This window comes from Gigantopelta aegis, chromosome 2 (genome assembly GCF_016097555.1).
Source record: "Gigantopelta aegis isolate Gae_Host chromosome 2, Gae_host_genome, whole genome shotgun sequence".
In the NCBI taxonomy this organism is placed as follows: Eukaryota; Metazoa; Mollusca; class Gastropoda; order Neomphalida; family Peltospiridae; genus Gigantopelta; species Gigantopelta aegis.
In genome coordinates, this window is record NC_054700.1 from 5,699,441 (window position 1) to 5,724,012 (window position 24,572).

Consider the following 24,572-nt stretch of genomic DNA (forward strand, 5'->3'; position numbering starts at 1 on the left):
AACAAAACATTTTGGGGTAATGGATGGCGAATAATGACATTTTAATAATTGTAATTTTCAAAAACAATTATAGTATAGTATATCTTAATTATCTGAAATAAAGAGATGAAATATTATAACACAAATATATTTAGGTTTTTTTCGTTATCATTTCTGTATGGATGTAAGCGGCAATGATCATGAAACCATCATTTTGTACGTTTGTTTCATTGTTTCCTAACACAACAAAATATTTCATTTTAATCTCTGTTTATGGGGGAAAAGTGACACAGTAGGCTTCCATGTGTAGAACGATTTTGGTATTTGCATTTGTTAACAAAAAAGAAAACGCTAAACCACAGCTGCAAGTGTTTATGCACAAATCCTTAGAAGACTGGGTCTGCAAAAATCTGTCTTCTCGACTCAGCTGTTGCAGAATATTTACACTACGTTGGTTGATTGATTGATTGATTTCAACTTATTTTCGTGCTTATATCCAATTAAGGTTCAAGCACGCTGTCCTGGGCACACACCTCAGCTATCTGGGCTGCCTGTCCAGGACAGTGGGTTAGTTGTTAGTTTGTTAGTGGTTAGTGAGAGAGAAGAGGGTGTAGTGGCCTTACACCTACCCATTGAGCCCTTAAGAACTCGCTCTGGGTTGGAGCCAGTACCGGGCTGCGAACCCTGTACCTACCAGCCTGTAGTCCGATGGCTTAACCACTACGCCACCGAGGGCCATGTATCAAACTCAGGAGACCTTTTTATTATAATCCTAATTACAGTCAAATCTGTCTTAAGCGGTCATACAATGGAATAGTCGGAAACAACAATTTAAGTCAGGTGGCCACAGTCTTTAAAATATGTTGGGGGTTTTCTTTCTTTTTTAACCATTTGTACTGCTACATGAAGTGAAATATGAGCTTTTTATAAGTTGATACCAACACTACTACATACTCCCCCCTCAAGTGAAGTTACATCCCGGAGCTATGGGCCATGGGCAGATGAACTGTTATGGCTCCTGACTGGGATATAATTGTATTCTTGTGTTAAGAACACACCCAGTCCCTACGTCAGTTCCAAATGTAACAGAAAACTAAAATTCCACTGAGGGGATTCGAACCACAGACTCAGTACGAGAGTCCAGTACTCTATCAACTGAGTTAATAGGGAAATTCCCACCAGCTACTGGCACTTTATATGAATACTACCATATATATGATCTACATATATGTAGTTGTGTTGGTATAAATAGCTCTTACTGGCAGTAGCTAGTGGGAATTTCCCAATAACTCAATTGGTAGAGTACTTGACTCTCGTACTGAGAGTCTGTGGTTCGAATCCCCTCAGTCAAGGTTGGTTTTTATCTGTTACATACATGTATGGTCTAGTTTTATAGAAATCAAATTTTAATATGTTACCTTCATCAAAAATAATGAAATGTAACTGAAAAGTATTAATTTATCCTTTTGGAATTCATTCTGTCACAAGTTTGTTGTCTCTTTGTTTGTTTACTACCCGCTCAAGGCAATTGGATGCATTCCACGGTCATAATATCTTAAATCTTGCTTGAACAGTTCTCTGATGGAAGCATGCCAAAAATTACCCACACCCACATCCACATAATTTCTTAATTATTTCACAGTGGAAATATTGGACTGAATGGGTACTAGTATTCATGAAGGTGTGAAACTTGCTTATTTTCTGCACCATGTTGCTGTTGTTATTTAATTTAGCCCTTTTATAAAACAGTAAATTGACCATGTAATTATACATATTTCTTTTACCAGTCATGTACATTGTACATTTGGGGATTCTAATTATCATCCATGTACATGTAAATGTACAGTGAAACTCCTCCAAACCGGACACCCTTGGGACCAAGTCAAAAGTCCAGTTATAAGAGGTATCCGGTTTAGAGAGGTTTTCTTCTGTACAGATGTTTAAAAAGGCACTGCAAAAAACCTCCGGTTTTGAGGGAATTCCGGTTTACAGAGAGTCCTGTTTTGAGAGGTTTCACTGTACATGTATTTTGTATACTATAGAAGAAGTAGAATTTGTAGCTTGTATTGTACATGTACCGTAGTAGTGTTGGTATAAAGTGCTCCTACTGGCAATAGCTATAGTGGGAATTTCCCTATTAGCTCAGTTGGTAAAGCGCTAGATTCTCACACTGAGAGTCCATGGTGCAAATCCCCTCAGTGGAGGTAGATTTTTCTTTACATTTGGAGCCGACATGTTATACATGTATACTTTTTTGCTATAGGGCATATATACACATGTACCTGTGTAGGCTATTTGCACATAGATCTACATTGTACAGGATGATTCATGTTTTAACTTTTATTTCATCTTTTACATAGGTTTGACGTACAGTTTATACAGATGCTTGAAGTCATGCCTAATCATGAGACCACATCCCTCCAGCACATCTCACTCCATCCGATGTCTGCATGTTCTCCACTCTCGACAATCTCTACCTCCAGTTCTCACGTCAACATCAGGTCCTGCTGTCAACCCTCATGTAGTGAGAATGACTTGCAGGACATTCCGGAACCATCGTCAACATCAGTACAGAATCGTCCACCCGGGAAAGGTTTCTCCAACTCGTGTTGTTCCAGATCACATTGAGAAGCCATGCTATGTTGTGTCGAGAACACAGTTCAAGAGACCAGATCATGTTGAGATAAAGTCTGAGAATCAGATCACTGGAATGAGATCGGCCTGTATGCTGGCAAGGAAGATATTAGACCACGCTGGTCAGCAGCTGAGGGTGAGTCTTATGTTAAAGCTGCAGTCTCGGGTATATTTTTGTTATTATTATTAATATGGGGTGGGACGTAGCTCAGTGGTACAGCACTCACTTGATGCGCGGTCGGTGTGGGATCAATCTCCGTCAGTGGGCCCACTGGGCTATTTCTTGTTCCAGCCAATGCACCACAACTGGTATATCAAAGGCTGTGGTATGTACTACCCTGTCTGTGGGATGGTGCATATAAAAGATCCCTTGCTGCTAATCGGAAAGAGTAGCCCATGAAGTGACGACAGCGGGTTTCCTCTCTCAATATCTGTGTGGTCATTAACCATATATGTCTGACGCCATATAACCATAAATAAAATGTGTTGAGTGCGTCATTAAATAAAATATGTCTTTCTTTCTTTCTTTCTTTATTATTAATATTAAACCATTTAGGAATATACCATCCAGATTATTTTTCTAAATATTTAATGCCATTCTTCAATATTTGGTTATGAGAGCCTCAAGCGAGTATAATACATTATTTTTATTCCAAATATGATATTGACCATACCAAAACGTACAAGGGTAATAATCTCTTTATCATATAATCCTAATCTTAATAACAGCATGTTTTTTGTAAACTTTATACCTAACTATACTCGATATTCAAATGACATATATGTTATGCTTCTTTTGTTTTAATGGGAATTACATTTACACCAAACCAGAATGATGTCATTTTGCATCTCATTTTGTTTTATTTTGTTTTCAGAATGCTGGACAACTTTCAGTGTAAAGTTGCTATTGTTAAAATGTTTTTATTTGATTTCTGTGAATGCATACATCAATTCTGGCATGGAGCCATAACATGTTTGCTTACATACATGTCAATAATCATGGTACTGTGACCTGATTAATTGACATCTAATTTGTAACTATGAAATTCTGAAAGTTTGTGATCTAAAAAATGTCACATTGATTTAAATTAATTTGCAATTATGAAATTCTGAAAGTTTGTGATCTGAAAAATATCACATTGTTCTATTATATTGGATACACAATTAATTATATGATATGTGTTTTTAGGTTGGCATGACAACGGATGAAATTGATGAGCTGGTACATGAGATGTCGATCAAGAACAATGCTTACCCATCCCCACTGCTGTACCGAGGTTTCAGCAAGTCTGTCTGTACGTCCGTCAATAACGTCTTATGTCACGGTATACCCGACAATAGCCGACTGGAGGATGGTGACATCATTAACATTGACATTACAGTAAGGGGATGTTCATAGCTAAATCAGCATTTTCTGTAGCATACAAAGCAGACCTTTTTTTTTTAATCCCACTCTCCCACTCTTAAAAAGAGTCCCAACATTTAAAATTTTTATTTTCAATGGAATAATTTTGTAATTAATATTTTAGTTTGTTTTAATAAGATATACATATGGCTTATATATTGATGGAGGTGCGGAACATAGCCCAGTGGTAAAGTGCTCGGTTTGGGATGGATCCCCATCTGTGGGTCCATTGGGCTATTTCTCGTTCCAGCCAGTGCACCATGACTGGTATATTAAAGGCTGTGGTATGTGTTATCCTGTGGGATGGTGTATATAACACATCCCTTGCTGCATTAGAACAAATGTAGCAGGTTTCCTCTGATGATTACGTGTCAGAATGACCAAATGTTTGACATCCAACAGCCGATGATTTATTAATCAATGTGCTCCAGTGGTGTCATTGAACAAAACAAACTTTATTTTTTTATATATTGATGGAAAGAAATAAAGGATCATACCAACACTAAGAGGAAAGAATGACTGCACCCAAAACCCTCATCCTTAGTGTCAGGAAGTTAACCATGTTACTGACAAAAACCCCACAACAAAACAAAATAAAACAAATGTATTTCTTTTCAAATTTACACTTCTCTTAATCTTATAAATTTTTTCACCCAGTTTACAGGCCTCTGAGAAATGAAAATCTGCAAAAACCTATTTTGGGTTATGTAAAAATAAATTCAGGTAACCCATTTCCCATTCTATCTCATGGTCCATTCCTTGACGTGGTTAGATAGCTTGCATGTCTCAATGACTCGGAGAGCTATGCCAGCTGGAGCATCAGCTCCTGGTAGGGTCACCCAAGCTGGACTGGTCAAAGGGTAGATACTAGACTAATATGGACCAGACAGACAGAAGACATGAGTCAAGAAAGACAACTGTCTAGGAGAAGCAACTCCAAAATCAAAACTGGGCTGGAGAGGCTCAGAATCCTAGTAAGGAAACTCTCCTTGAAGACGGAAAACTCCAAACTTGAACCAAGTCTACTGAAGTCAGAGTACAGAAGCTATGCATAAGCATTAGCGTGGAAATTGAAAGGAAATGTCTGTACATGCACCAAGCTCTATAATCATGATCATCGATCATTTCCCATTATGTTCATGTAAATGATATCTTAAATGTAATGCACAAACAAAAAATAAGTTATGCAAAATTGGATTTGTTTCATTGTTCTTATTTATCTCATAGATGCCATAAAATCACATGTCAAGGTGTGCCATTTATAAAATATCATATGGGATGCCCCACAAACACTAGGCTATGTGCCTGTGATGCTTACATACATAAGTGTATGAGACAGGGGGGCAGGGCAGGGAGGAGCAATTGCCCCGCTGGTGATGGAGAAAATCCTCAAATTCGGTCAAAAATGAGAGCCTGTGCTTACATATCCTGCTGTTGGTTCCAGAGTAGTAGAATAACACTGCATGTCACAATGAACTTGAAACTTGAATGGGAACTTTTTTTTCCCCAGGTATTTTATCATGGTTTTCATGGAGATGTGTCGGAAACATTTTTGATTGGTTCAGTTGATGAAGGAGGTCGCCGATTGGTTGCAACTGCCAGGAAATGCAGAGATGCTGGGGTAGAGGTTTGTCACCCAGGAGCAAGACTGTGTGACATCGGAAATGCCATAAAGTAATAATAACACACTTATCATATAATAGCTAGCATATCTAGTGTATCAAAGTATGTGATGTTTTTCAGATCACATACATGTACTTTCAGAATTTGATAACTTTGCAAATTAGATGTAAATTAATTGAGGTTTGTTGACATTTAAGCAAACGTACAGTGTGTACTATGGTGACACTCCATAACTGACGTGTGTATTCATATTCTTACGTCATTTGAATATCGAGTAATGTTTGTTATGTAAAGGTGTTATTAACATTTAAAAATGAATCCAGATTTCAAAGGTTTGTTCATTTACTTCCCTAACAGAGGGAACTATAAGTTTTGTCTCCGTGTTTCTGTCTCCATCAGTCCACATATAGTTTTTCAAACTTTTCCTTTGCAAAGCCTTAAGATATTGAGCTGACATTTTGTGTATTGCTTTATCATGTAGAGTCACAGATCAAGTTTGACGTCTGTGCAAATTAGCCCATTTGATACAGAGTTATGTCCCTTGAGCTTAGGGGGTGTAAAATGTGTTGGGATGACCGGCCTCAGTCGTGTCGTGGTTAAGTAATCAGACATAAGGCTGGTAGGTACAGGGTTCGCATCACAGTACTGGCTCCCACCCAGAGCGAGTTTTAATGACTCGGTGGGTAAGCGTAAGGCCACTACACCCTCTTTTCTCACTATCCGACGCCATATAACCGTAAATAAAATGTTTTGAGTGCATCATTAAATAAAACATTTCCTTTTCTCTCACTAACCACTAATAATTAACAACTAACCTACTGTCCTGGACAAATAGCCCAGATAGGTGAGGTGTGTGCATAGGACAGTGTGCTTGAACCTTAATTGGATATAACCACGGAAATAAGTTGAAATGTGTTGGGCTGGGATGGGGACATTATTTGCTTTATCAGGACTCTAAAGGTTTATTTGTAAATTAGGAACATGTGATTTATGTGCCTGTTTAATTATTTACTGCGGTGTTTTTCTAGGGAGGGGTTGCAAAATAAAAAAGGGCATTTTCTGTATTCCAAGGTTAACTTTACTAGCTGTCATTATGTACATACCACAAAGTTTGAACAAATTAAACAGTAACTGTTATATTCCAAATGAACCGAAGATGTTTTCAAAATTGTTCAAATTCATTTCTCAGTTTCAAAAACTTTTGTATGACCTACAGTAATTTGTACAGGAATAATGTGATAATATATTATGTATTCTTAAGAAAAACAGGCCTCGTAAATTTGGTCCATTGTGTTTATTATCACAGTGAAACAGCCGAAATGTGCGGGTATGCTGTTGTGCCTGTTTTCTGTGGTCATGGAATCGGGGAATACTTTCACGGTCCACCGGATATATTCCATATAGGTATAATCATTACATCCATATCTCTATCTCTACCTATACCTCTACCTCTACCTATACCTATACCTATACCTCTACCTCTACCTCTACCTCTACCTCTACCTCTACCTATACCTATACCTATACCTATACCTATACCTATACCTATACCTATACCTCCCTATACCTCTACCTCTCTATATCTCTATGTCTATCTCTACCTCTACCTCTACCTATACCTCTACCTACCTATACCTCTACCTCCCTATACCTCTACCTCTATCTCTATCTCTACCTCTACCTCTACCTCTACCTCTACCTCTACCTCTACCTCTACCTCTACCTCTACCTATACCTCTACCTACCTATACCTCTACCTCCCTATACCTCTACCTCTATCTCTACCTCTACCTGTATCTCTACCTCTACCTCTACCTACCTATACCTCTACCTCTACCTCTACCTCTACCTCTACCTATACCTATACCTCTACCTACCTATACCTCTACCTCCCTATACCTCTACCTCTATCTCTACCTCTACCTGTATCTCTACCTCTACCTCTACCTACCTATACCTCTACCTCTATCTCTACCTCTATCTCTACCTCTACCTCTAACTCTAACTCTAACTCTAACTCTAACTCTAACTCTAACTCTAACTCTAACTCTAACTCTACCTCTACCTCTACCTCCCTATACCTCTACCTCTATCTCTACCTCTACCTCTACCTCTACCTCTACCTCTACCTCCCTATACCTATACCTCTATCTCTATCTCTACCTCTACCTCTACCTCTACCTCTACCTATACCTATACCTATACCTATACCTATACCTCTACTTATACCTATACCTCTACCTACCTCTACCTCTACCTCTACCTCCCTATACCTATACCTCTATCTCTATCTCTACCTCTACCTCTACCTCTACCTCTACCTATACCTATACCTATACCTATACCTATACCTCTACTTATACCTATACCTCTACCTACCTCTACCTCTACCTCTACCTCTACCTCTACCTCTACCTCTACCTCTACCTCTACCTCTATCTCTATCTCTATCTGTATATCCATCTTTTGTTACAATGCATCTATTTTGATAGCTGTATGTTTTTATTTATCTGTATGTTCTATTCAGTGTTTTGCATTGTTTTAGATAATATAGCGAAATGTGTTGCTCACCCAGAGCTAGCCCTGTCATTATAAACAATTTGTGCACATCTTAAATTTGTGCAACATGTGATCAATGGGACTACAGTTTGGATGTCCCTTACATCACGTTAGTACTGTATGACAGTGATAGAAATAAACAGAGAATGTTTTACTAGTCCACTGGACAAATACATCTAGAAATCAACTTGTCCGCCAATCTTTTCACTTGTCCATATAACTGGTTTGTTTTATTTAAGTACAAAGATGATGTTTGTGATTGCTCAAAATGAAACTGTATTGAGCATTTTTACTTGTCCACTGGACAAACACTGAGGTGCATTTTGTTTGTTTGAGCCAATTTTTACTTGTCAGGACAAACGGACAAGTACTTATTTCGAACGCTGCATGACTACTTATAGGATATTTAACAAGCTTCCATTTCGTATCATGTTTATATCCCGGGTGAAATAATTTTCAGTTGTCACGAGCTTTAGCGAGTGACAATGAAAATTATTTGACGAGGGACATAAAGTTTAATATCCTATTTATTACCCATAACCGATCTTAATTTAAATCACTCAGCTCGTTTGGTTGGCATTCCTGTAAGGTTGTAGTGCACCAAACGATGACGAAGTGTTATGTCCCACTTGACATTCTAGTGGGATGTATCACTTTGATATGTACCAAGATATTTTTACCCATATGGGTAAAAAGTTTGATATGTCATTCATCAAACACTGTAAATGCACAGAGCCCTCACACTGGAAAGAATTCAGTTTTAGCTCTTTTTCAGATGTATGATTATTTAATTGAAAAATAGTCAATTAAGGATTGTCTGTTATTTCTTTTACGTTCATCAGGGTATATACAAAAAAATCATCTACAAACTGTGAATCGGCGAAGCCCTTCTCGCATAAGTTTGCGGATGATTTTTTTTTCATACCCAGATGAACGTAAAAGAAATAACAGACAATACTTATAATTAAATTTGAATCATATTTGCTAATAATAACTCTAAAACTTCATACATTATTTTAAATTATTTTTGGTCCATAAACCATAATGCTCAATAAGACAAGTTGCCCATAGAAAATGAAGTCATCAGATATCGCGTTCCCTGATGACATAATTTTTACTTTCATCGAGAATTTAACAAACTCCCGTTGCTACATCTGGACCAATGGGATGACGTTTTGTTGTAATGAATGTAATGGAAAGCGGCTAATTTAAAGACATATTTTATCAACCAAATATTAAATGTTTGTAATGTTTGTATCTTTGTATAAAAATTAGCATTTGGCTAATTTGGCAATGAACAGGGTAAATCCTGTAAAATGCAGTTTGCTTTACTCACTTTCAAAATGACCCAAATGTCAGTTGTGAAAAATTAATTTCAATGAAACCGTTGATCAATTATGTAGTAAATCATTTTAAAACTAAAATTGCATGCATCATAATCAAGATCGCAGGAATTTTCATCATGTATTTAAAAAAATGTCCAGACAGATTTTTAGGCATTTGAAGCAATATTGTAGTATGGTAGTTAAAGTGTTTTAGGTAACTCGCCGGTTTCACAAATATTATTCACAGGACTGAACAACCCGTTTTCTACTGCTTGTATAAATCACATGAACCACATTTCGGTTACCTATTTTAAAGCTTTCTTTGTATATACAATCAGAATTTCAGAATTTCAGTGTAATGTTAACATTTATATTTGTTTTGTTTTTTGGGGGGGGGTTTCACTAATGTAACATTTTTTATTTCAGCGTATGAAGATGATGAAGTGATGAAGCCAGGCATGACTTTCACTATAGGTATACATATTCTGTATAATACAATCTTTATTGAACATTTTGTATCTATACATTGGTTAAGGGGTAAATTTCCCATTAAACAAAAACATGGACTACATGTAGTTATAATAATAACAATAGAGATTTAATACACATATCTACATCCCTATACCACACTGGAATAAAAAAAAAAACACACATAAATATCAAGAACACAATTTCAAATTACGAACACAATACAGTGGACTCTGTCCAAATTAGAACCTGTGTAATCCAGATTTCTGTGTAAACCAGCATGATCACAGAGTCGCTCCTGTTCAGTGACAGTAGCTTGAATGAAATCTGTTTAAACAGCACTCTGTGCATACCGGCACATTTTGTGAGTTCTTGAATACAGTTTGTTCACTGTACATTTGTAAATGTAAAACCAACCATACATGTACCTAATACAAACATTTATAAACTCGTACCTTTATTGAACTTCTTCGAGTACAAGCACCTGTGTAGGGGAAGGTTTAGGGGTTGAAAACCCCCGCCCCACTCATAGTGAATTTTGTGGGTTTTTTAATATATTTTGGTGTGGGAATATAACTCGATCCCAGCCCCCTGAGGATTGTTACCAACACCACTAGAGCACATTGATTTATTAATAATCGGCTGACAGATGTCAGACGTTTGGTCATTGTGATGTAGTAGTAGCCTGTGTAGCAGTGAAACTGGAAAACCAATGTGTAACTTTCTACCTTAGAAGACCAGAATAGCCCTTGTAACATCATTCTACTGGGTTGACATTCAATAGCCGATGATTAAATAATCAATGTGCTCTAGTGGTGTCGTTAAACAAAACAAACAAATCATTCTACTGGGTTGACATCCAATAGCCGATGATTAAATAATCAATTTGCTCTAGTGGTGTCGTTAAACAAAACAAACAAATCATTCTACTGGGTTGACATCCAATAGCCGATGATTAATTAATCAATGTGCTCTAGTGGTGTCTTTAAACAAAACAAATCATTCTACTGGGTTGACATCCAATAGCCGATGATTAAATAATCAATGTGCTCTAGTGGTGTCTTTAAACAAAACAAATCATTCTACTGGGTTGACATCCAATAGCCGATGATTAATTAATCAATGTGCTCTAGTGGTGTCTTTAAACAAAACAAATCATTCTACTGGGTTGACATCCAATAGCCGATGATTAAATAATCAATGTGCTCTAGTGGTGTCGTTAAACAAAACAAACAAATCATTTAACTGGGGGAAAAAATAAACAAGTTCAGCACCTAGAATTTGAAATATACTGCAAGGAGTCCAAAAGGGAAGCAACTCTCATTAAACATCAATATACAGATAAAACGCTGTATAATGTTGCATTCAGTTTTAGATGCAGGAATCTACTCTGTTTCTACACTATAATTATGGAAGTTGAACTCTAAATATTGCATAACCTTGTAGACAAATTGGTCTTGATTGTAACAAAATGAAATAAAGAACCGGGGCACTGTTATGAATGCAACTAAATCGGTCACCTATATACGGCTGATTGTCTGTAATAATATTGTGATACCTACCGTTATACTTGTTTGTGAGGAGCAGATATTGGTCTAGACAGGGTTTTCTTTTCAGTTTGATAATACTCAGTATTTTGATAGAGATTTTTTAAATGACTTGAAATAAATAATAAATCAGTTAAATTAGTTTAGTGGCTATTTCTGAATAATTTTGAATGCAAATATTAAGTTACTTTTAATTATTGATGGAAATTTTGATTGATATTTGATGTTTGATTTACTTGAACAAATTAAGTCAGATCCATTATCATGCATATTTAATCAGGTACATACATGTATGATATTAGTTATTAAGGAAAATTTCTTAATCATTGATGACAAGTGATACAGTGTCCTTTATGTCGCACTACCAAGGGACCGTAGCAAAAGTATATGAAGCCAAAAGAGACTAAATCATTTAGTCTCACTGCAGACCCCCCCCCCCCCCCCCCCCTCCGACCCCCAAGAGACTGAAATAAGAGCAACTTTGGCTTCACATTGGTGGATGTGCCCAAGGTGCTATGTGAACCAGTTTGTTTTTGTTGAAAGAGACAGGGAGAGCTTTGCCCCCTGTTTACCTTCAACACAAACAAAATAAAGAATATCTAGATATACATGTAAATAAAAAGAATGTTTTTTTTTTTTAAATTCTCTTTAATAAAATGAAACTTTTGATAAAACCAACTAATCAGGATCTTAAAATTAAAGTTTTGATATTAAACAGGGCTCAATGCAGACGGGTTTTTTCACTTGCTGCTGGCCAGTAAATGATATATATTCAGTAGCCACATTTCTTCATCCACTCGCCACAGATATGGTATTTAACTGGAATAAGCCCCGGGGGGGGGGGGGGGAACAGTTCATTAACAGCCAAGTGGGGCAGGGGATGGGGGGGGGGGGGTACTCACGGCCAGGGCCCTCCACTCAAAGGACCCAGGAAGGAAAGGAAAAACATGACCATGTTTCATGGCTGGTTGTTATGGTACTTTGCCCTTGCTATAATAACCAGAAGAGTCTAAAAAGAAATAGTTTATAACGATTTCATGCTGGAGTTTACCGAAGTAAATACAGGAAATAAACATGTTTTGTTTCTTGATCATACGTTGCATACATAACATTAAACTGATTAAAAGCTTGATTAAGTCTTCTAGACCTAATAATTGTTACTCGCCTGTTGGCTATTACTGTTGAAAAACCAGTCGCCAGTGAATAAAAGTTACTCGCAAATGTGAGTGTTTCACTTGCCGTATTGAGCCCTGTTTAATACCTGCAAAGAATTTTGATAAAGCTCAAGTGCATTCAGCGTAACGGAACTATTTCGAGGTAATCTAAAAAAACGGCAATACATACTGTCGAAGGAAATATGGCAAAAAACACACTTAATATAACACACTTAACTGATTTCAGTAGAAAAAATGATGTCACTACGTTGTTTTGTGACGTAGATTGGCTACATTTTCCTATTTCGGCTGTGTTCAACTTCAAGATGCATTGTAAAAGCATGTGCTGCATATGGCTTCCATTTCTGGTTTGGTATCGACTGCATCTCCTTTTTGATTTTTAGAGAGTGAAGCCTTTTTTCCCCAAAAAAGACGAAATGACCCTAGTGGATTCTTTGACACCCACTTCCCCCATGACGAAAAATTTCGCCTCTTTTGGCTTCAAAATACTTTTTCTACGGTTCCTAACATGTAGCAGGGCCTTAGCTAAGATTTTTTGTTGGGGGGGGGGGGGGGGGAGAGCAGCAGTATAAAATTCCTTAAACGGTTAAGAAGAGAATTTTCTTTAAGATTCTATAATTTTTTCCTGATTTTTTTCTGGGGGGACAACTGACCCCTTTCCCACCCCCCCACCCCCCCACAAGCTATGGCCCTGTGTAATGTATTCATATGAGTACTGTTAGTACTTTGTAGTACTAACTAGTACTTAGAAGCACCAGCACTGTTGATATTAGTAGTGTTTGTACTTTAAAAGTGCGCCCCCTTCCCCCCCCCCCCCCCCCCCCCTTTCTTCATTTTATTTTGTTGAAGTCAGAACTGATTTGACTTTTGGGTTATGCAGTGTTGAAACAGAGGAGGGAGGCAAATCCCCTAATTATGGTGTAAAAATAGAACTGAAAAAACTTTGTTTTGTTAATGACCCCACTAGAGCACATTGATTTATTAATCATTGGCTATTGGATGTCAAACATTTGAAAATTCTGACATATAGTCTTAGAAAGAAAACCTGCTAAATTAATCCAAGTAGTAGCAAGGTATCTTTTATATGCACCATCCCACAAGCAGGATGGAAATATATAGAATCGTAGTGTGATGCCTGTATACTAAAGTTTAGAGAGTTAATTCCCTTTTAAGACCCCTCAAGTAAAGAGTGATAATATTTCATTTAGCCCAGATATAGCCCAGTGGTAAAGCACTCATTTGATGTGCGGTCAGTTTGGGATCAATCCCCATCAGTGGGCCCATTGTGCTATTTCTTGTTCCATCCAGTACACTAGCTGGTATATGAAAGGCCGTGGTATGTGCTGTGGGATGGTGCATATAAAATATCCCTTGCTACTAATGGAAAAATGTAGTGGGTTTCCTCTGTAAGACTATTTGTCAAAATTACCAAATGTTTGACATCCAATAGCCGATGATTAATACAATGTGTTTTAGTGGTGTCGTTAAACAAAACAAACTTTTTCTTTATTTCAAAGTCCAGGTGGCAAACTTGTTTGGGTTTTTTGGTACAATGATGTCACAAAGGTTATTCTTTTTTGATAAGGTAGAAAGTTATTCATTGTTTTTTTGGTTTAATTGCTAATGTTTGTATGCTTGGCTAAGTAAAAACAAAAGTAGTGTAATACCTTTACCATCAAACCTGTGTCAAGGAGGCATCTAAGGAAGTTTACATGTACCTGTATGTGTGTCTTGATAAGTTTATGAAAGGTCGTGAAATATCATGTGTATTATTACATGCAGTTTGGAAAGTGCATATGAATGAGTCAAAAATCCATATAGGCATACGACACCACCCAATCCCCCACCCAATCCCCCACTGAGGCAAAGGGTAATTTCTTACAGTGCAATATTAGGCTATTCATATGGGTATCCAGAGGAAATATAGACAGAAAGGCCCCCATGCTCCTATGCTACACCCCTCATGGTCTAGCATGCACACGCTTGCTACTGTCTGTCTGTTGCTCTCTCTCTCTATCTCTCTCTCTCTGTGTGTCTCTCTCTCTCTGTGTGTGTGTGTCTCTCTCTCTCTCTCTCTCTCTCTCTCTCTCTCTCTCTCTCTCTCTCTCTCTCTCTCTCTCTCTCTCTCTCTCTCTCTCTCTCTCTCTCTCTCTCTCTCTCTCTCTCTCTCTCTCAAAACACAAAATCATGCAGGTGTACATAATAATACACATTTGTATTTTCGTGCTTACATTCAATCAGAGTTGTTTGATTTAAATCACTGCAATTAGATTTCAACACCATGTAGTCTAACAAGTCATACTGATCAGTGACAATTCCCCCAAATCTATTGTTGGGATGATCCTGGGAGATCAACACAATAGAAGGTGTCAAGTGAAGCCACTCTGCTTTAATGTGGTAAATTGGACGAATTTGGGGATGCTCTAGAGTCGGATCTAACAGATGTGACTTGAAGTCACTGACTTCACTTGTCAAATCACCTTATATAGCCATCCTGGCTAAACACCAAGTACTTAAACATTAATTCAATAATCCCCAAAATGCATTTTGTTGCCTCATTTCTAGATGTTCGAGGTATTTCCTTTCAGAATGCAGTGAAGCTTCCAAATCGTGTATTTAATAGGGAGCAAGTATTCAATTCAGAAGCTCCAAATTAAATAAAAAAATTATAAAAATCAAATAAATCTGATTTAAATTTTAAAAATCTGATTTAAGAAAAAAAAATCTTCTTTTTTTTTTTTTTTTTTTTTTTTTTTCCAACCATGTGAATGACAGACTCTACCAGGGTTGCAGACATAGAAAATATTTAACTAGCCCGCCGGTGCAGAACAAAGTAAATTTTACTATCCCGCCAGGATTTCTCCTAGTCTGTCAGTCTATAGAACAATATATTATTAACGATATTATAATAAACAGTGTCTTCACTTCAAATGAAATATATAGATATACTGACAAAACGTTATTAAGAACACTTGATAAGTGATCAACATCACAAGTCAGACAAAATAAAAAAGACAGATAGACTGTCGGGCTGGTAGTTGCATTTTTTAAATCAACCGTAGGAATTTTTATTCACATTCTTTCTTTCTGCAGCCCTGCTCTACAGATAATAATAACTGAAAGTTGTAGTCCCGTACTCATTGAATCATTCAATCACCATCCATCCATGCATCTGTCTGTTCACTCATTGACATTTAACATCCATTAATATACATCCATTCATCCATCCGTCTGTCTGTCCATCCCTCTTTCCAGCTAGTGTATCCATCCATTCATTCATTCATTCTTTCAATCGATCAGTCAAGTCATTAAATTTGGTAATTAATTACAGTCGTTACGGTTTTATCGAGCAATCGCTCTCACTTGTGTGTGCTAGCTTACACAAAACAGTTTCCATATGGGCAAAAATCTGCTTGCCTCGTCACACACACTAATATTGCTAATTTATTTTATTAAAAATTGCTCTGAATTTCACACTGAGAGCAACTGCTCGTCGAAATAATTATAGGAGAGCAGTTTATCACTCACCATCAATTTCCAAATCATAAACACTGAATTACTAGTATGCTATTTTTTTTAGAGCCAATCATCTCTGAAGGTTCTACAGACATCAAAATCCTGGACGATGGTTGGACGGCCATTACCGTGGACGACAGTCGATCGGCTCAGTTTGAACACACAGTGCTGATAACAGAGAGAGGAGTCCAAGTCTTAACTACTGATACTCCAAGTTAAACAAAAAAACCTGGAGATTTTTACCAGTAGATAGGTGCTAAGATGAGGACTCATAGTTTCTTGAAGCCCTTGTTGGACTGGCACAAAGGAATTTGTCATCCATTCAACCTCCAAAACTTTGAGATGTATGCTCCCTGCAAATCAGAGGGGTTGGGACATAGCTCAGTGGTACAGTGCTCGCCTGATGCGTGATCGATCTAGGATCGATTCCTGTTGGTGGGCCCATTGGACTATTTCTCGTTCCAGCCAGTGCATCACAACTGGTGTAACAGGTAGTACTAAACCAAATAACTTCTGGCTGGGTCAAAGTTCGAGGTGCACCCAACTTTTGATAGAGAAGTGAACACCACAAGTCCTGTGATTGGTTATAATATGAGTGTGTTGGTTGTAAAAAATAATAGTTTCATCTGGGTAAAAAAAATGTGCAATTTTATTTCATCTAGTACCAATGTGTCAATTAGCCTTGTGCTTGAAACATGTATGGGGTACCTGTAAAAAAAAGTACTCGAATTTTGTGCAAAACTAGGGTAGTCATAGATGCTACCCGTTATCTCAGAAACGAGCAGCTTGACCCCCATTTTTTTCTGATTCACTTTAAGTGTAAGGGGTGGTAGTATTTATATCCGTGGCGTTTATGTCAGCTGATACGTTGCAGGTAGGAGTTTTAGCCACATATGTTACTATTGTCGTCTATGGGATTTGATTTGGTAGTATACACCCAACAAAGGCTGTGGTATGTACTATCCTGTCTGTGGGATGGTGCATATAAAAGATCCCTTGCCACTAATCGAAAAGAGTAGCCCATGAAGTGGTGACAGCGGGTTTCCTCTCTCAATATCTGTATAGTCCTTAACCATATGTCTGACGCCGTATAACCGTAAATAAAATGTGTTGAGTGTGTCGTTAAATAAAACATTTATTTCATTATCTGTGTGATCCTTAACCATATATTCAACACTATACAACCATAAATATAAATGTGTTACGTGTGTCATTAAATAAAACATTTGTTTCGTTCTTTATTTGTTTGAGATTTATTGTGTGGCCAAAAGGCAGGAGCCAAATATGCCTTACTCCAGTGGTGCTAAAGGCATTGCAAACAGTCCTTGACATTTTCAGAATAACACTTCCCATCCTTTCTTCTCTCTTCTAGCATGTGTTACTATTCTGAGATGGCCTTGGTAGTGTTCAGTGATTTGACTGTGTCATGATGTCATGGTGGGTGCAATTTTCCAAACACCAAAGTTAGTATTTTTTTCAGTTGTAAGAGAGTACAGTTTCATGTTGATAAAACTTACCGACAGTTGGAAGTTTATTTGCTCTTTTCATACCAAAATCACATCGTCTTTATAATGTCTCAGCTGACACCATATAACAGTAAATAAAATGTGTTGAGTGCGTCATTAAAGAAAACATTTCCTTCCTTCCTTCGTCTCAGCATTACACTGAACGTTGCAAGACTTGAGTTAATTTGGCCAAGAGTTGAGTGAAATTGGCCAATGGTTGATGTTGAGTTGATTTGGCCAAGAGTTGAGCGAATTTGGCTCCAGGTCAGATGTAGTAACTGTTGTAATTTGTAAGATTAATTATATGTGAACATACACATGTAGTTTGAATATGTTACATTTTATAGCTGTGTACAGGTGTTTTGAATATGCAGGTGCTGATCCAGGGGGAGGTGCCCAAAGGAACTTTTCCTCTTTTTTTTTCTTTCTTTTTTTTCATTGACGTCAGAAATAATAATAAATGGCTGTTCAAACACCTCTTACCAGTGTTTCAGTGGTAGACCGTTCCCTTGATGCACGGTCAGTCTGGGATTGATGCCCGTCAGTGGGCCCATTGGGCTATTTCTCGCTCCAGCCAGTGCACCACGACTGGTATATCAAAGGCCGTGGTATGTGTTATCCTGTCTGTGTGATGGTGCATATAAAAGATCCCTAGCTGCTTATAGAAAATAGTAACCCAGGAAGTTTCCTCCCAATATATGTGCAGTCTTTAACCATATGTCCGACGCCATATAACCGTAAATAAAATGTTTTGTGTGCATCGTTAAATAAAACATTTCCTTCATTCTTACTCTTTAGTGGTGGGATCTAGTTCAAGGGGGTGGGACGTATCCTAGTGGTAAAGTACTCGCCTGATGCATGATCGTGTGGGCCCACTGAGTTATTTCCTGTTCCAGCCAGTGCACCACGACTGGTGTATCAAATGCCGTGGTATGTGCTATCCTGTCTGTGGGATGGTGCATATAAAAGATCCCTTGCTACTAACGAAAACAAAAATGTAGCGAGTTTCATCTTTAAGACTATATGTCAAAATTAACAAATGACATTCAGTAGCTGATGATTAAAAATCAATGTGCTCTATACTTGGTGTCGTTGAACAAAACAAAACAATGTTGCTCATTTGGTAAAGAGTTCATTTGAGGTGCTTAGATCACAGAATTGAACCGGTGTATCAAATGTTGTGGTATGTGCTGTCTTGTATATGGGAATGTGCATATAAAAGACCTTAATACTAATGGAAAATGTAATATAATATTATGATAATATTTCCTCTGATGACTACTTGTTAGAATTATCAAACATTTGACTTCCAAATCCCGACAGTTACTCAATGAATGCGATTTAGTGATATTATCAAACGAAACAGTTACTCAATGAATGCCATTTAGTGATATTATCAAACGAAACAAACAGTTACTCAATGAATGCCATTTAGTGATATTATCAAACGAAACAAACAGTTACTCAATGAATGCGATTTAGTGATATTATCGAACGAAACAAACTGCAACTATTAATCTATAATGAATGGTTTTCCTAAACGTGTAGTGGAATACGTCTCTCCAAATCCACGTCTGTACTTGTTGCATCACACTCAAGGGTGAAAGTTCATGTTTTCTGGTTATAGTACACGCAACATTATTCAAATAGGCAGCTACAGTCATAGTGCTTTGTCAGCAAGAGAAACTACTTATGGAATAAATCCGTTTGAAACTACATGGTCATAATTCATGGGGAGGGGGTCTCTCAGTATATCGTTCAGTTTGTTACGAGTACGGTAACCTTTCAACAGAGTGAAAATAAAATGCTTTTCCGTGTAATTCAGAGACAGGATCTGGAGGCGTGAATGCAAATCCCTCCCCAGAATAAAGGGAAAACTTGGCAAGGGCCGGATTTATTGTTACACCAATATATATATATATCTCGCGCTCTCTCTCTCTCTCTCTCTCTCTCTCTCTCTCTCTCTCTCTCTCTCTCTCTCTCTCTCTCTCTCTCTCTCTCTCTCTCTCTCTCTCTCTCTCTCTCTCTCTCTTTGATTGGGGGGGGGGGGGATGCGCGCGCGCTTTTGACTTTGTTTTAGGATTGTTGTGTTGATGTTTTTAATTATGGAGGGATATAAAGTACAAACCACATACGTGCATATGATTTAAGTTACAAGCAGGGCTCACATTTATGCCGTGCAGACTGGTTTTTGCCGGTTTACATCACCACGGGAGATATTTTTGTGTGCTGTCCCGTCGGACATGCGTTTATACTTTATGATCATATTTGGTCCGGTAGAATTTGTAGCATACCGGATTGAATGACCGATAGGAATTTCAGCCAATTCCGACCCCTGTACAAGCATAAACAAGGTGACGATTGTATAACAATATATTCCAGTATCGGTCATACATCGTGTGCCTATCACTGCAATAGCCCGTAAATGAACTAGTTGAAGGTCATTATTGCATTGCTACATAAGAATGTGAATTATAGACACGCCATGACCAGAAGCGTTCAGGCCCTTTATAAGGGCCCTATGGGCAACCTAGAGAGACACCACAGCATCGTAAAGGTCTAAAATTAACGAGCTACTCTCGATTCACTAATATCAAAACCTATATTAGCTCGGCCATTTACCTTTCGACCGACCATTCAAAATTGCGCCAAATTCCCTCAATCAAAATTGCGCACCCTTTTCTCTTTGGCATTTAACTGCTCCATTCAAATTCCATAGCACCACCACCACCCCCACCCGCCTGCTACCGATTTGATCGGGCTGCTGGTGCTCCCTTGCACCTGCCAGTGTAGGCGGTCCCTCCTCTCTCCTCCCCCCACCTTTCCTGTCATGGACGGAGGAGCCGGCTCTTGTGCCCACGACAGGCGTAAAACCCTATGACATGACATGACATGACACGCCAATGTACCGCCAACAACGGTACGTCCGTGGTTTGATTCGAAATGTGAAAACGTGATCCGTCTGAAAGCGATTTGACAACGGATTGACATCCTGCACGTGCAAAGTAAACAAAAGCTACCCATACAGAATTTCCACTTCAGGTATTCAGCTTGCATTCGAGTGATATTATACAGTTTGTATGCAGAACATTTTATTACATTTATAAATACTGCGAAATATTTTTTACAACATGACATTTAGTGATGAAGGGAAAACGAAGGTAATTTTATGATTCTACCTGACTTGATCTAATTATTTTGATGACTGAGGTTAAAGAAAAGAAATCGTACGTGAAGCATTGTTTAAATTTTTTTTAGTAAGGGATCTTTAATAATATGCATTTACTATAAACAGGACAGTATATGCCAAGTCTTTGGTGTACCCGTCATCTAAGTGTGACAGGCGTGGGTGCAAGAAGCCAGTCCTCTCAGAGTGACAGGTGTGGGTGCAACAAGCCAGTCCTCTCGGGGTGACAGGCGTGGGTGCAAGAAGCCAGTCCTCTCGGGGTGACAGGCGTGGGTGCAAGAAGCCAGTCCTCTCGGGGTGACAGGCGTGGGTGCAAAAAGCCAGTCCTCTCGGGGTGACAGGCGTGGGTGCAAGAAGCCAGTCCTCTCGGGGGCGTGGGTGCACAGTCCTCTCGGAGTGACAGGCGTGGGTGCAAGAAGCCAGTCCTCTCGGGGTGACAGGCGTGGGTGCAAGAAGCCAGTCCTCTCGGGGTGACAGGCGTGGGTGCAAGAAGCCAGTCCTCTCGGGGTGACAGGCGTGGGTGCAAGAAGCCAGTCCTCTCGGGGTGACAGGCGTGGGGGCAAGAAGCCAGTCCTCTCGGGGTGACAGGCGTGGGTGCAAGAAGCCAGTCCTCTCGGGGTGACAGGCGTGGGTGCAAGAAGCCAGTCCTCTCGGGGTGACAGGCGTGGGTGCAAGAAGCCAGTCCTCTCGGGGTGACAGGCGTGGGTGCAAGAAGCCAGTCCTCTCGGGGTGACAGACGTGGGTGCAAGAAGCCAGTCCTCTCAGGGTGACAGGCGTGGGTGCAAGAAGCCATTTCTCTCGGGGTGACAGGCGTGGGTGCAAGAAGCCAGTCCTCTCGGGGTGACAGGCGTGGGTGCAAGAAGCCAGTCCTCTCGGGGTGACAGACGTGGGTGCTAGAAGCCAGTCCTCTCAGGGTGAAAGGCGTGGGTGCAAGAAGCCATTCCTCGGGGTCAGGCGTGGGTGCAAGAAGCCAGTCCTCTCGGGGTGACAGGCGTGGGTGCAAGAAGCCAGTCCTCTCGGGGTGACAGGCGTGGGTGCAAGAAGCCATTTCTCTCGGGGTGACAGGCGTGGGTGCAAGAAGCCAGTCCTCTCGGGGTGACAGGCGTGGGTGCAAGAAGCCAGTCCTCTCAGGGTGACAGGCGTGGGTGCAAGAAGCCAGTCCTCTCGGGGTGACAGGCGTGGGTGCAAGAAGCCAGTCCTCTCGGGGTGACAGGCGTGGGTGCAAGAAGCCATTTCTCTCGGGGTGACAGGCGTGGGTGCAAGAAGCCAGTCCTCTCGGGGTGACAGGCGTGGGTGCAAGAAGCCAGTCCTCTCGGGGTGACAGGCGTGGGTGCAAGAAGCCAGTCCTCTCGGGGTGACAGGCGTGGGTGCAAGAAGCCAGTCCTCTCGGGGTGACAGGCGTGGGTGCAAGAAGCCAGTCCTCTCGGGGTGACAGGCGTGGGTGCAAGAAGCCAGTCCTCTCGGGGTGACAGGCGTGGGTGCAAGAAGCCAGTCCTCTCGGGGTGACAGGCGTGGGTGCAAGAAGCCAGTCCTCTCGGGGTGACAGGCGTGGGTGCAAGAAGCCAGTCCTCTCGGGGTGACAGGCGTGGGTGCAAGAAGCCATTTCTCTCGGGGTGACAGACGTGGGTGCAAGAAGCCAGTCCTCTCAGGGTGACAGGCGTGGGTGCAAGAAGCCATTCCTCTCGGGGTGACAGACGTGGGTGCAAGAAGCCAGTCCTCTCGGGGTGACAGGCGTGGGTGCAAGAAGCCATTTCTCTCGGGGTGACAGACGTGGGCGTAGGAAGCAAGTCATCTTAGAACGTGGCCAGCAAAGTTTATAATTAAGGGTGGGGTCGAGACATGCTCCACCAGGAAAATGTATTGGGGGGGGGGGGGGATTATCTTGAGTGCGGGGGTTCGACTCCAATCCCCCAACTACATACGTGCCTGGGTAATCATTTGAGCCATCGCACCCCATGTGGACCCTGTACTACTCCGCCACAGCAGCTCATTCCCGAATGAAGGTTAAATGTGGCTCACATATAAGGCTTAAATGTGACCTTGACTGACGGGTAGCGTGATTTGGACCGGAGTGTGTGTGTGGGGGGGGGGGGGGGGGGGGGGGGGGGGGAGGGAGATGGTTCTATTATTTGTCTAACATTGTCACTGGACCCTATACGAATAGCTAAAATATAGCACAGCATAGAGGTGGGGGAGGGGGGGGGGGGTCGTACGAATTCCCAGAACCTCACCTCAGCCTTCGCCCCTGCTTTAGCTTTACTCTGTTCATATGTGGTAAGGCTATAGGACACTCGGGCTAGGATACGGATTCATAGTAATCGGAGAGCGTCGGGAAAGGAACTTCAACTTCTGCATGGTGCGCAACTAGAATTTCAGAATGAGTACTCGGTTCCATGTGGCAAAGCGCGTAATGCTTTGAAAAGGGAACGTGTACTGAATTGATTTGCATTGTATGTACTTAATGCAGCATTAATAAGTAATGGCCTACATGACACTGTACATGACTCATTGGCATTCATCCACCCCTTCTAAAACGACAGAAGCAGCAAACAAACGCTAATTTTCCTCCTTACGTGTATATGTTGTTATTTGTTGGTGGATAGTGAGAGACAAGCGGGAGACTTGCATATCCTCCGTTGATGTAAAACACACTGGTAGTGGGGGATGGTGAAAACACTGGTGCGGGGGTGGGGGGGGGGGGGCGGTGCAAGGATGCGAACTCCGCACCGACAAGGCTGGAGACATTTGGCTTAATTAATTAATACGCCACCGAGGCCGAATGGGCGAGTCTGGCCTCGTAGTTTCGGGGGGGGGGGGGGGGGGCCGTAGGCCAGTGGTAAAGCGCTCGCTTGATGCGCGATCAGTTTGGGATCTATTCCCGTTGGTGGGCCCATTGGGCTATTTTTCGTTCCATCCAGTGCACCACGACTGGTATATCAAAGGCCGTGGTATGTGCTATCCTGTCTGTGGGATGGTGCATATAAAAGATCCCTTGCTACTAATGGTAAAATGTAGCGGGTTTCTTCTATGACTGTCAAAATGACCATATGTTTGACATGCAATAGCCGATGATTAATAAATCAATGTGCACTAGTGGTGTCGTTAAACAAAACAAACTTCTTAGTTTCGGACGATAAGGGAAAACCTATATCTTCTGTTGCCATCATTTCTGTTATATTCATTTGGTCATTCATTTTCGTGCTTATATCCAATTAAAATTCAAGCACGCTTTCGTGGGTCTCGTTCTACGAAGCGCTTCTAGAACTAAGATCACCTTTATTAGTGCTAAGATCGCTTCATGGCTACACACCTCAACTATCTGTGTTGTCTCTGCAGGGGCCTAATTCACTAAACTCTCGCAACTTTGCGAGCTCGCAGTGCAATGCTAAAAGATTTTCAAAGAGGATGCTTTGTTGTCTAGCAGAGCCTAAGAGACCTTTGTGAATTAGGCCCCAGGACAGTAGGTTAGTAAGAGAGAAGAGGGTGTAGTGGCCTTACACCTACCCATTGAGTCGCATAACTCGCTCTGGGTGATTGCCGATACCGGGATGCGAACCCAGTACCTACCAGCCTTAAGGCAAATGGCTTAGCCACTAGACGGAGCGAAGCCGGTGTATTCGATTATTTTGTGGCTTTGTTATAACCATTA

At 40.3% G+C, this 24,572-nt stretch overlaps 1 protein-coding gene across 1 annotated transcript; it reads left to right on the forward strand.

Annotated features, from left to right (window-relative positions):
• Nucleotides 1-135: 135 nt before the first annotated feature.
• Nucleotides 136-16,724, forward strand: LOC121380392 (methionine aminopeptidase 1D, mitochondrial-like). Its single transcript, XM_041509188.1, has 7 exons — nucleotides 136-195; nucleotides 2,340-2,749; nucleotides 3,803-3,994; nucleotides 5,529-5,692; nucleotides 6,948-7,045; nucleotides 9,952-9,999; nucleotides 16,296-16,724. Exons 1-7 carry the CDS (start codon nucleotides 174-176, stop codon nucleotides 16,448-16,450), a joined length of 1,089 nt encoding a protein of 362 aa, XP_041365122.1. The 5' UTR covers nucleotides 136-173; the 3' UTR covers nucleotides 16,451-16,724.
• The last annotated feature ends 7,848 nt before the right edge of the window (nucleotides 16,725-24,572 follow it).

Coding starts and splice junctions, on each gene's coding strand:
- LOC121380392 (XM_041509188.1), top strand. CDS start 174: ATGATCATGAAACCATCATTTT. Junction 2,750..3,802: donor ACGCTGGTCAGCAGCTGAGG/GTGAGTCTTATG, acceptor ATGTGTTTTTAG/GTTGGCATGACAACGGATGA. Junction 10,000..16,295: donor AGGCATGACTTTCACTATAG/GTATACATATTC, acceptor TATTTTTTTTAG/AGCCAATCATCTCTGAAGGT.